Consider the following 13,036-nt stretch of genomic DNA (forward strand, 5'->3'; position numbering starts at 1 on the left):
TAGGCCCTCCTTTACTTGGGTTTCCCTGGTGGCTTAGACGGTAAAGAATCTGCCTGCAATGCAGGAGACCAAGGTTCTATCCTTGGGTTTGGAAGATCCCCTGGAGAAGGAAATGGCAACCCACTCCAGTATTCTTGCCTGGAGAATTCCACGGGCTGAGGAGCCAGATTGGCTACCGTTCCTGGGGTTGCAGAGTCGGACACGACTGAGCAACTAACACCTTCACTTTCACTTAGCCAGACCCCCTATATTTCTGCTCCCTTTCCACAAAAACCACACAGGATAGTGCTCCTGCCTGTGGTCTGTCCCTCCTTGACCCCCCCCGCCCAACGCAGGAACAAATGGTGTGGCCAGACCACAAGCTCTGGAACAAAATGCTGTGGCTGGTCTGCAGCGCCGGGACTTAGCTGATGTGCAGGGTGGGTCTCTCCCTGGTCTGCAGAACGTGGCTTCTCGAGTCTAGTCAGTTCTGCCCAAACCAAGCACAGCGATGCAGGAGGAGCTGAGGATGAGGGCGATTTCATCCTCAGAATGAGGAATCTGCGCCCCCAGCATTCAGGGGTCCTGGCCTGATCCTTCCTCTTATGCTCTGCCCTTGACTGCAACTATGTGGACTGAGTCACGGCCCCCAAACCCAGAACACCAGGTCCCACGCTGGGCCTCCCAGGGAACACTGGAAAATCCACAGGGCTGAAGTCCTGGGCCAACATTCCACAGCCTGGCACCCCGGCAGGCCAACTTGGATGGAAAAAACAGGCTCCAGGCCCTGGATGGGAGAAGCAGGAGGTGGTCTCCCGGCCAAGTCAGCAGCCGGCCCTGGAGGGCCAAGGAGGGACCATCTGGAGTGGGGAGGGAGCCAAGGCTGCCTGTATCTTCCAGCTACACATTGGATCTGAGCTGCTGGACATAATAGCTGTTTACATTATATCTGTGACTGTGATTATTAGCCCAAGATTAAGGCAATGACCGGGTGGTGGCGGCTTCCTGGAACTGCTGGAATGAATTCTTTGCTATCGAGATGATTAGCGCTCAGCCACCCTGCAGTACTAAGCATGTCACTGGGATGTGCCAATGGCCCCATTAGAAGTATTAGTTCCTAAGATGCCAGCTTCCCGATTAGTATTTGCTGCTTGTGCTGGAGCAACACAGACTTCTTTTTTCCTTTCTTTCTCAACTTGGGTTACCTATTCACGCATCCATGGAACATCGAGAACAAGCCACCAGCCTGCACTAACTCTGGCACCTCTGATGAATCGGAAACCTAGCAACAGAGCGAGCTGGCGGAAGCTGGGAGCTCCTAGGGGAAGAGGAGCCCGAGAGGCCAGCGAGGGTGTCGCTGTGACCCGTCGCTCAGCCGCTCGTCTCCTGATGCCTCCGGAGGTTCTCGTGATTCGATTTCAGGCTTGAGAGGAGAGCCTGGGACGTGACAGAGCCGGGACGCAGAGATGGCCCTGAAAGGGGCGCTGGCTCTCTGGGGGACGGCCAGTCTCCTCGTGGGGCTTTGGTCAGTGGAGTCGCGTGGAGGCGGTGGGCGTTTAGCCAACGGGAGCCCAAACCTTCATTCCTCTGGCTTCTTGGATGACCCCCCCGACCCGAGCTGGTCCTCACCTAGTGATAAGCCCTGTTCTCCAGGGCCTCCAGGGTGTTCCTTAACTGAGGCTGCGAGTCCCGTGTCCCACTCGCCACAGGGGCCCCTCTCGCTTCCCCCGGCAGAGCACAAGTGCCATGTCACGAGATGACGCCCAGCCGGCTCCGCCCGGGCAGACGTACCTGAAGGCCGGGCCTCGAGGACGTAGCGGGTGATGGGCCCTTTGCCGGGGTCTCCGCTGGACCAGTGGATGGCAATGGCCGAGCTGTACCGCACGATGATGGGCACTCCGGGCGGGCCGGGGGCACCTGCATACACACATCATGGGCGAGGGGACGCCCCAGAGCAGGGCCAGGCGCCCCGCCCTCTCCCTGAGCTCCAGCAGGAGGACCCGAGTGCAAAACCCCGGCCAGGGTCTCCGGAACCCCTCCACGCACTGTGCCCCCGAGGAGCATGTCCCGGCCAGGCCTGCAGGGCCTGAGTTACTGTCCGCCGGGCCACCCACAGCCCCTGCCTTCCAGGAGAGGTGTGTGGGGTGAAGCCAGAAAGGCCCCCAGCTGCAGTTGCTCTAAGGCGAGGCCAGAGAGGAGGCCGGGCCCGCGGGAGGATCCGGGGCCCCTGCCACCACGAGGCGGGAGGAAGGGCCCAGCCCCGCTCCAGGCTCTCCTGGGGTGACAGGTGCCCCAGGGGCCGCCGAGGGTGCCGGCCCCAGGGCCCAGAGCAGGAAGGAGGAGCTTGCTTTGTAGTGAGAGGGCTGAGCCTGCTCTGTCCACAGAGAGTCCTGTGCCCCTTCCTCTCCTGGGGGCCCTGCCGTGCTGGCTCCCACGGGCCCCCAGGGCCCCTGCCTGCTGTTCCCCAAGCGCCTGGAGCCCCGCCTCCCCGGGGCCTGGACACAGCAGGTGCTTCCTCCATGCGGGTGGGACAAGGGAGCGAACCAGGCAGGGGGGTGTGGGCAGCAGGCTGGCCCCGCGGCCCCTGTGGATGCCTCAGGGGAAGGAGCTGAGAACCAGCTTCAGACTGAAGTGCCTCCAGGCCCCGGGGGAGGTGGCTGGCCAGATGGCAGGCCAGGGGCTCACATCCTGAGTCTGGCGGCCCACGGCCCAGCCCGCGTCCAGCCCTGCCCACGACCTCGGAGGGCCTCACAGCCTGCCTTCCTTCCTTCCTCCTTCCCTCCCTTCCCACACCAGCATCCTGCCCACAGCCCGGGGCACAGGTGGAGGGCTGGGGGGTGTGGGATGCTGCCCGAGGCGGGTGTGAGCGGACCCCGGGTTCTCATTCCCTCCAGGGCAGCACCTGGGGCGGAGTGGAGCTGTCGTCCAGACTAGAAGCCTCCAGCCCGCCCACGGAGCTGGCCTGGCCGGGCTGCACTCCCCTGACCCCTCCTCCAGCTCTGTGCTTTCTCAGAGCCCCTCCCCTCTCCTCCACACTTCCTCCCGCCCCCTCAACCCTGACACTTCAGGCCTCAGGTTAGAACACCGTGTCCTCCAGGCGGGCCTCTCTAGGCCCCCCGCCCCTGCTCTGTCCCCCTGGTCCCCCGCCAGCTCCCTTCCTGCTTTTGTTTCCCTAGGAAGCGGCTCAGGTGAGAGGCGCCCGCCCGCCTGGGGAGGGGCTGGGGGGCAGGTGGAGGGCAGGGGGCAGGGCAGCTCCCTGGCAAGCTGCCTGCTGCGGCCCTGCACACTGTGTTCCAACCCTGGGAGCCCCGGGAGCCAGCCTGCCCTTCTTCAGAACCAGAGGTGGGGAGAAAGCGCCCAGAAAGAGTGAAGGGTGGCCCCCTGGAACCCACACCTGCTGAGCAGCGGAGGCCGCCCGGCCAGGTCAGCGCACCTCCCCGCTTGGGGAGCTGGGCAAGGAGGATGGGGAGGAGGGGCTTTAGGGGAGCCCGGGGGCGCTGTGTATGTTCTCGGCGGGGGCGGGGGGGGGGCAGGAATGCAGAGAGTCTGGGAGGCGGCTTCTACATCAGGAAGGGACATCCTGCATGAAAGAGGCCCTGGGGACTAAGTCTCAACCTCAAGGCGCCCTGAAGAGTTTCCCCAGCCTGAGGACGACCCCAGGGGGGGTCACAAAGCCCAGACTAAGCTACTCTTTCCTCCCTGGTCCTAGTGCTCCCCATCACCCCGGGCCCAGCGCATAGGGCCTGGCCTGTCACTGCCTGGCTCCTTTCTTGCCCTGCCCCCTAACGCTGCCCCTCTGTCCCCTCTGTCTAGGGGGGATGCGGCCGGTAGGCCTCCCTGGACCTGGTCCCACGCCTGAAGACCCCCAGAGCCCTGGTTCTCACAGCAGGTACCAGAGAGCCACTTGGGCTCTTGTTCAAACGCACATTCCCAGGGACGCTCGGGGATGCTGACTACCTGGCCCCCAGGAATCAGCTTCATCACAAGAACTCCAGGGGTTCTGACATCAGTGTTACCTTGAGAAACGCTCTGATGGCACGGGTGACCCTCTGCAGCCCGGCTGGCTCTCCCTCACAGCTCACCACCCCACACCCTCCTCTGCCTCAGCCGCCATCAGAATCCTACGCAATGCTGGTCTCTTTTCCCATACATCCATCTAAATGCTGCACCCCATGAGGTCTTCTGGAATTGCCGTCTTTGTTTATTTTTAAAATTAAAAAAATTATTTTTAATTAATTTATACAGCTTCACTGCATCTAGTTGCGGCAGGCAGCATCTTCAATATTAGCTGCGGCATATGAACCCTCAGGTGGGGCCTGTGAGATCTAGTTCCCTGACCAGGGATGGAACCCCCTGTGTTGGGAGCAAAGGGTCTTAGCCACTGGACCATCAAGGATGTCCCCCCTTTAAATGCCCCTCTTCCCCCCACCCAGGCCCACCCCATGGTGCTGCCTTGAAGTCCTCGTGGGCCCGAGAGCTCCACCAGAGACCCCTTCTTACTCAACTCTGCATCCCCAGGCACGCTCTAGACACCCCCTTCTGACCTGGGGGGCCGTGTGTGGGGACGGCAGCCCCCACGTCCACCCAAGGCTCCCCTACCTTCTCCAGGACCCGTGGTGACGTTGGCTTCAATCTCAGGCCCGTAGGTGAAGGTCTTGGCTCTGATGCGGAACCTGTAGGTCATCCCCTCTGCCAGGTCCTTCACCTTCAGCCACAGGGGGCTGCTGCCCTTCACGTCCACCGTCACGATCTTACTGACTCCTGGGGGGAAGCACGTGGCCTGTGAGGGCTGCAGGCTCTGGCCGGGGAGGCCGCTGGGGAGGGAATAGTCAGAGCTGGCCAGGGGCTGCACCCACTGGAGTCAGGCTGGGAGCAGCACCCTTGACCACCTGGAGTGTTTCCAAGACCATTCTCAGAACAGAGTCCTGTCGGCTGTCCTCAAGAATATATATATTTATGCTGCCTGCCTGTCTGCAGCATGAAAAACCACAGTGTCCTTTAGCATCTGGAGGGAAAAATCAACTATTTCGTTTAACTTAACCATCGTAGCTCAAACACTGGTCCCCCACATGGCATCCCATAGGAATCACATCCCAAGGACCATCTTTCAGGAAGTGCTTCTGTAAAGATGCTGCCGTCCGGAGTTGGAGGGGACACACGCGTGGCTGCACCCACAGCCCAGGACCACCTCAGATCTGCTCCGGCTCCCTCCCTCCTCAGTGCCAGTGAGAGCCGGGGGCTCATGCTGGCCCTCCACCAGCTGCACCCACCAGGCTCTTCAGGGCCAAAGTGAGGACGCTACAGCGCCCCACATCTTAGCTACTAGAGGGGAGGCTGGGACGGTTTCCAGGAGGTGAGTTTGCACTCTGCGCCTCCCGTGTCAAAGTCCTCCTGACCATCAGCCTCTCCGGGACCCGGTTTCATCTCCCACATCCAGGGAGGAGCTGGTCACCCCTGGGAGACAGACTTTGCAGCCACCAGGCTGGGCTCAGAGTACAGGGCTGGCCCCAGGTTCTCTGGGCATGTCTCCTGCCCTGGCTTCAGTTTGTTCTAACGAATGAGGGTATCATCAGCATCTTAGGCCAGGTGCTACGAGGTGAAAGAAAATACCGGGCACCTGGCTCGGGAGCGGGAATGAAGTCCTGATGGACAGATCGCTGGGTGCTCCAGAGGGGCTTCCTGAAGGGGTCACGAGCCTGTGGGATCACGGGGTGGATGTGCCCTGAGACCTGGGACAGCAGCCCTGGGTACATGCCCCTCGACTCTCTGGAGCAAACCTCTCTTACTGGCCTGGGTCTTGGTCTTTCCTACAGGGAGCCAGGGGGTGCTACGTCCTTGTTTCTTGCACCTTAGCGAGGCCTGTTTGCTGCCGACCAGAGCCCGGGGCTGAGGCGGGAGCGGGGCGCAGGCACACTGCTGGCCCAGCTGGGCACCGTCTCACCGGCCCAGGCTTGGAGTTCCTGTTAGTGGGCTGTCAAGGGTGGATGGGAGTCTGGAAGGCCTCGGAGGCGCCATGTGGCCCAGATGCCGCTGGGCTGAGCGACAAGCAGGCGAAGGGAGCACACTTCTCCGGGTGTGGAGGCCCCGAGACGCAGCCCTGAGAGCCCGTCTGGCCCTGCATCTAGCCCCCATGACCTCTGTCCTCTCCTTCCTTCCGTGGCAGAGACGGCTCCTTTCTTGGGTCCTGCACCTGACCACCCCTTCTGGGGCCCAGCGCCCCCTTGGGCCCTCCAGGCCCTGGGGAGCTGCTGGCACGCAGGTGGGGGTGGGAAGACTGAGGGCCATTGTTCCCTGGGCTGACCCAGAAGGGTTCAGCTCCCAGGGCTCCGCCCTTGTTCTGCTCCGGCTCTGCGGTCCGCAAGGGGTGGCCGGCCACACCCCCGAGGCCTTGCTGGGCCCTGGAACTGGGCACAGGCCTCCCGGGGCACAGTCTCCTTCCTGCCTTTCTGACTCAGTAGCAGTGATTTCAGCTACGGTGGGGCGGCCCCTGGGGTGCCCGGGAGGTGGGCAGGGTCCTGTCCAGGGCCTGGAGGGAGGGCTAGGGCAGGGGCTACGAGGAGGGCTCTGAGCATCACTCACAGGACCAGGGCTCAGGGCAGCAGAGGGCAACCTCAGAGCCAGGGGCTGAAGCCGAGGCTCCCAGAGGGCAGAGGGGTGCAGTGATCCCCCCAGATTTCTGTATCTTCCCGGGAAGAGGCTCCAGGGGGCTTTGATCAGAGTCTCAGAGGGGTTCCTGACCCCATGAAAGGCAGAGAAGAACTAACTCGGGGTAAGGTGAGTCCCTAAGGTTGGGGGGCACACGTAGGATAGAACCTTGGGGCATGATCCATCTTTAGTTTTATTCTTTAAAAAATATATTTATTGAGCGGTGGGCTGTGATTCATTTGAAAAGACCCTGATGCTGGGAAAGATTGAAGACAGGAAGAGAAGGGAACAACAGAGGATGAGAGGGTTGGACGGCATCACCGACTCAATGGACATGAGTTTGAGCAAACTCCGGGAGCTGGTGATGGACAGGGAGGCCTGGCGTGCTGCAGTCCATGGGGTCGCAAAGAGTCGGACACAACTGAGTGACTGAACTGAACTGAACTGACAGTTCTTCGTTGTGACATGCAGAATCTTTTAGTTGCTGCAAATGGCCTCTTAGTTTCAGCGTGTGGGATCTAGTTCCCCGACCGGGGACTGAACCCGTGGCCCCTGCATTGGGAGCATGGAGTCTTAACTGCTGGACCCCTAGGGAAGGCCCCTGGTCTGTCTCCATGATCCATCTCGGGATGCTGTGTTTTGTCCAGGTGTTCTTCCTTCTTCCCCATTTCTATCCGCCGATGGGAAGAACATATTTAACAATCCTCTCCTAGGACTCAGGAGGCCGGGGCTGCTCCTCCAGTTTGCCCTCAACTTGCCGCTGTTCAACCTCGGCCCCGCCCCTGCCCTGCCTGGGTCCTCAGTCTCTGGTTTATATGTGGGGAGAAGCTCATCGCTTGGACTCTGCGTAGTGATGATGGAGGGGAACCGTGCAGAGGGCGGGTTTGGGGAGCCCCGCTGGAAGGGGGCCCCCACTCACCATCCACGGGGGTGCAGGGCTCGTACACCAGCCGGTAGCCCTCCAGGACGCCGTTGGGGAACTCCGGGGCCCCCCAGGACACGTTCACGGAGGTGGTGGTCAGCTCGCTGAACCTGACGGAGCTGGGAGCGCTGGGGGCTGGAGGGAGAGAGTAGAGGGCTTTTGTTTCCTCCCTTCTGGAAGTTCAAAGCCCTGGGTTTGGTTCTGAGGAGCCAGCAGGGGCGCGTGGGTCCCTGGACAAACAAGAAATCGGGGTTTCATGCAAGAGAGGGCGGGAGAGGTCGCTAGATGGCACCGGGGCCCTCCCCTCCCTCACTGACACCCTTAGCACTCTTCCCAACGTCGGGTCCAAGTACTGGGAGAAAAGCGGGTTTTGTTTTCAGAAAGTTGGAGAACTCAGGCTTCCTCCTGCTAACTGGCCCTGAGAGCAGGACCCCTGGGGTCACTGTGGTGGAGGCGGGGGGTACCAGGTCATGTCCTGGCTTCCCCGGGGGTGGGGGGTAGGGGGGTGCTTGGGCCGCAGAGCATCAGGTGGGCATTAAACAACCAGCCCTGCCATGGACGTGGCCTCTCTCTTGTCCTGGGGCCCCAGGGATTATCGCCAAGAGAGACCCCGCTGGCTGAAGCGGCCGGAGCCAGGACCCGTCAACTATCTGGAAGAAGATGTTTTCTTGGCCTGAGAACCCGACCCTGAAAACACAGGAGGGGAGAGGCCCGAGGGGGAGGACAGAGAGGAAGCGAGGGAAGCGCCCAGCCTGCAGCATCCCGAGCTGGCTCCAGGGGAGCAGGGGAGAGAGACGGCCAGGCTATTATTGTCCAGCGCCGCCTCCCCACCGAGCTGGGGCTGATCCGGCCAGCTTCCGCTGGGGCCCCGGGAGGCAGCGTCAGTGAGCCGTCTATGAAGGGGGGAGGTCAGGTCTGCAGGCCCTTCCTGCCTCCGCTCTGCTAGAGGGACGTGAGGCGGAACACTCTGTTCCGGTAAGGGAAGCATCCAGGCTCCCGGGGGTTCGCATCTGGCCAATGACACTGACAGAGCGTGGTGTGGACAGGCAGACAGACCCCCGAGAGCCAGGCGGAGGAAGGAGTGTCCCTGGAGCCAGAGCCGGTCCCGGAGGAGGACAATATTTGGGAACAGACTCCATGGGGTCTAGCTGTGTCTTTAAGAGAAAGATGATGGACAGAAGGGGGAGCAGCAGCTTGAGAAAGAGGCTTCACAGAGGTTAGGACCAAAGCCTTGCATTCAAATCCACGAGGAGAAAACTCCACAGCAGGCAAAGGAGCAGGGGACCGAAGCGGTGAAGGCAGCCCAGGACAAGCTCAGATATCCAGGCTCCAGCCTCCGCTCCCCGCACCGACCAGCTGGGGGACCGTAGGGGAGAAGCCTTACTTCCCGGGCCACCTGTGCTCATTATGAAACAGGCCCATCCCATCCGGGGGCTTCCGACAAAATCAAGTGCATACTACTGCCTGGGGAGAGGCATGAGTGTGTGTTTGTGCTAAGTCGCTTTAGTCGTGTCCGACTCTTTGCGACCCCATGGACTGTAGCCCGCCAGGCTCCTCTGTCCATGGCAGGAATGCTGGAGTGGGTTGCTGTGCCCTCCTCCAGGGTATCTTCCCGACCCAGGGACGGAACCCGCGTCTCTTACGTCTCCTGCATTGGCAGGCTGGTCCTTTACCACTAGCGCCACCTGGGAACAGCAGCTCAAGTGGCAGTGGATGCCGTCTGGAGGGATGCCCTGCACGTGCAGGCTGCAGGACTCACACCCTGCCCGCTCCTCCCCTGCGCTACCCTCCAGCCTCCTAACGGACCTCCCTGCCTCCTCCGGCTGCCCCATCAGCCTGTCCTCTGTTCAGCAGCCAGAGCCATCTTTCAAAAACATAAGCCAGATCCTGTGGCCCAGAGGCTTATCCCCACCAACGGCTCCCCATCACGCTTAGAATTAACGCCGGACTTCCTTCCGAGGCCCCCAGACCCGCAACCACCTGACTCTCACTCACGTTCTCTCAAGCCACCTGGCTCGCTCTCTGGTCTCTCGGCCCCTCCAGTCTCCAGGCCTTGGCACCTGCAGGTCCCTGGGCCCGGAACCCACCCCCCGCCTCCAGGACTTCCCGTGACCAGCCTCGTCTTCTCACTGAAATCTCAGCCCGGATGTCAGCCGCTCAGCCAGGCCTCTACGGGCCAACCTCTCCAAAGCCATCTGTCCACCCCTGCCTCTGCCCTGAGACCGCTCACACCCACTGCCACCCAAGGTTAATGCCTCTAGATGCTTGTTTACCAGCCGACTCCCCACCTAGGAGGGGGCCTCGTCAGCTTCCTTCACTGTTGTGTTCCCCGCATCTAGCACAGTGCAGACCCAGATGAGGTGCTCAGTCAGTGAACAGTACATGGTGACATGATCAGAGCTGGGGAGATAAAAGCAAGTCGGGTGGGAACAGGGCAGGGAGCAGAAGGGGGCTGGCTGGGCGCAGACTGGCCGTCGGCAAGGAGGGCTTCAGTGGGAAGATGAAGGGAGGAAGTGCTAGATGGGAGGGGCCTGGCCAAGGCTTCCTGGAGATAGTGCCTCTCTTATTCTATTTTTTTAAAAAATGTGTTTATTTATTCGGCTACGCTGGGTCTTAGCTGTGCCACTCGGGGTCTTTGATCTTTGTTGGGGCACGCAGAATCTTTAGTGGCAGCACGTGGGATCTAGTTCCCTGACCAGGGATCGAACTCAGGCCCCTGCAATGGGAGCGTGGAGTCATGGCCACGGGACCACCAAGGAAGTCCCAGCGCCTCTCATCTGAGCGCTCACGTCCAGGCCCCTCTGGGTGGGCTGTGCTCTCACTCTATAGAGGGCATCCCGCGGGGCCTGGGGTCTCAGCCCGGATCGCTCAGCTGCCTCCTCCCGCCCATGAGCCCAGTGCCAGGTGGGCCCCCCTTGCCTCCCCATCCGCCCCTCCAGCCTCTCCCCCACCTGCTTGCTGGGTCTGGCCCCGGGCGGGGGTGCTCCGCGGCCCGTCCCCCGCGGCGTTGAAGGCTGCCACGCTGACCATGTAGGCAGTGTAGCCTGTCAGGTTCTTGAGCTTGACGCCCTTCTCGGCCAGGAAAAGCGTCTTCACCCTCTCGGTGAGGTTCCGCCGCTGGGCCTCCCAGAAATAGATCTGTGGGCACAGAGGTGGCAGAGTGAGGGAGATGGTGACCCAGCTTCCCCCCACCCCTGCCTGATCCCAGGGTCTCAGACACACCTCCACTGGAACCATCCACACACCTGGACGGCTGAAGTGAGTCACCCAGGAAATAGTATTGTTCTTTTGTTTAGTCGCTCAGCTGTGCCTGACTCTTTGCAACCCCATGGCAGTAGCCCTCCAGGCTCCTCTATCCATGGGATTTCCCAGGCAAGAATAGTGGAGTGGGTTGCCATTTCCTCCTCCAGGGGATCTTCCCGATCCAGGGATTGAACCCACATCGCCTGCATTGGCAGGTAGGTTCTTTACTGCTGAGCCACTTGGGAAGCATAGGAAACAGGAGTATTTAAGAGCTGCTTTACCAACCCTTCCAGAACCTTCGTTTTCACAGCTAATCCTTCAGTCTCTGCTAGACTGTAAACCCCACAAGGGCACAGAGTCCGAGTGTGTTGATGGCAGGCCCGTAGGATTTAGCAGGGCCTGGGCACGGACGCCCTCAGAATAGTCACTGTCGGTATAAACCAATTCTGTTCTGAGGATCCAGAGTGCAGGGCAGGTAGACTCCACTCCAGCGAAGAGTCGGGTTAAAGGGTCAGCCCATCAGCATCACCTGGGAGCTGTCGAGGGATGCAGGCCCCGGGTGAGCCACTGGCACACGGCAGTTTGCACAGCCCGCTGAGAGGCGAGTACGCCTGGGCTGACCCCAGGGCACCGCTGACTCGGGCAGCTGACTTCCCTGAGCTGCAGAAGTGTCCTCTGTATAGCCGAGGTCAAGGACACCCACTTCCTAGGACCAACGTGATCAAGAGTAAAGCAGGAAGACACACATGGCTGCAGGAAGTTTTAGTCCAGGAGCACAGCAGGTCCACGGTGGTTACAATTACAGGCAACCCTTGCACAGCACGGATCTGAAGTGCCTGGGTCCACTTCTGCACGGATTGCTTTCAACCCATCAGTACAACAGGGTCCGCAGTGGGTTGAATTGCCGGACGTGGAACCGCGGATATGGAGAGTCGACTATGAAACAATCCCCTGCGGATCCCGAGGAAGGACTCTACTTCATTTTAACCGGGGGTTAGGGCTCGCTAGCGGCGAGCGAGGCTGCGCATCCTTCCCTAGTTTCAGAACTCTGCGGCCGGAGCACGCGGAACGCGGGGAGCCCCAGGCCGCGTGGATTAGAGGGCATTTGGCACCACCTGCTGGCCAAAGGCGTTTCCGCATGCTCTTGGCTCCTCAATTTCTCCGTTTGCCTGGAGCAAGCTCATGAAAGTGAGAAAAAGCTAATAAAGTGTCTCCACCTGGCATGTGTCAAGCAGCAGTTAGGATGCCTCAGTACTATAAAATCCTTGTTTTTTTTCCTAACCCCTCCCTTTTTCTTTCTTTTTCCAGTCTTCTGACATGGGTAGACGTGTGGGAGTTGAGATAGTCCCTCATTAAATCACTCATTCATGGGTTCACTGTTTGGAAAGAATAAATGAACCCGCTTGGAGTGGATTCAAGAAAGACGGGGAAGAGGCAAGGGGTACAGACATTTTGGGGGAGGGTTTATGCTAGAAAGGGGCCAACCGGGAAAATGGCTGAACCAAACGTGAGGTCAGGAAGAGGCATTCGGAAGATGGAACGTGTTTTAGAACAAGACAAATGATGATGCAGGAGAAGGGGCTGCCAGTCGCTGGCATCATGTTCTTGGCGTGGGGGAGGGGGGTCCAGGACCCACGGCCACCACACGTACATAAATGGGCACCCTCGGCAGGTGGGTCTCACCCGCGTGTGCTGAATCCAGCAGACTTCTGTTAGATGACGATTCAATGACATTTCTGCAACACAGCCCAAGGGGCTGAGCCTTGAGCACCCCAGCAGGTGGCACATGGCCAAGCTGCTGTGCGGGCTGGTGGTGGCCAAGTGTCTGCAAGAAATGGCTCCCCGGAGGGCCCACATCTTTGGCTCCCTTGTGTGTTAAGCACTTAGAATCATGCCTGGCACACCTGGTGGTGATCAATAACTATGTGCTGATGGATAAACACCGTCTGTAGACGGGAACAGGTGTAGGAATGAATTATAATCACCACTTTCTATCTCTTATTCTCAATTCCATGCCCGCTTTTTAAAACTGGAGTATAATTGCTTTACACTGTTGTGTTAGTTTCTGCTGTCCAACCATGCGGATCAGCTATATGTAAACATATATCCTCTCCCTCTTGGAGCTCCCTGCCACTGACCCCTTCCCAACACTCGAGGTCATCACAGAGCATGGGGTCCCTGCCCCTTCTGGCTTCAGCACAGGCACCAGGCTGGATTTCAGCCTCAGTTAAGTCAGGTCCAAGCCCA

The 13,036-nt window shown here is 60.1% G+C and overlaps 1 protein-coding gene across 1 annotated transcript in view; it reads right to left on the reverse strand.

The window, feature by feature from the left end:
- The window catches only part of SDK2 (sidekick cell adhesion molecule 2), a 268,402-nt gene that overhangs the window by 17,742 nt on the left and 237,624 nt on the right, over window positions 1-13,036 (reverse strand). The window contains exons 37-40 of the mRNA XM_081581340.1: window positions 10,498-10,684; window positions 7,544-7,681; window positions 4,579-4,740; window positions 1,771-1,896 (exon numbers count right to left, since the gene is read on the reverse strand). Of these exons, the coding sequence (XP_081437466.1) occupies window positions 1,771-1,896; window positions 4,579-4,740; window positions 7,544-7,681; window positions 10,498-10,684 (613 nt within the window). The remainder of the gene's footprint in view (window positions 1-1,770; window positions 1,897-4,578; window positions 4,741-7,543; window positions 7,682-10,497; window positions 10,685-13,036) is intronic.

Source organism: Giraffa tippelskirchi, chromosome 3 (assembly GCF_054371585.1).
Source record: "Giraffa tippelskirchi isolate mGirTip1 chromosome 3, T2T-mGirTip1v1.2.pri, whole genome shotgun sequence".
Lineage (NCBI taxonomy): Eukaryota > Metazoa > Chordata > Mammalia > Artiodactyla > Giraffidae > Giraffa > Giraffa tippelskirchi.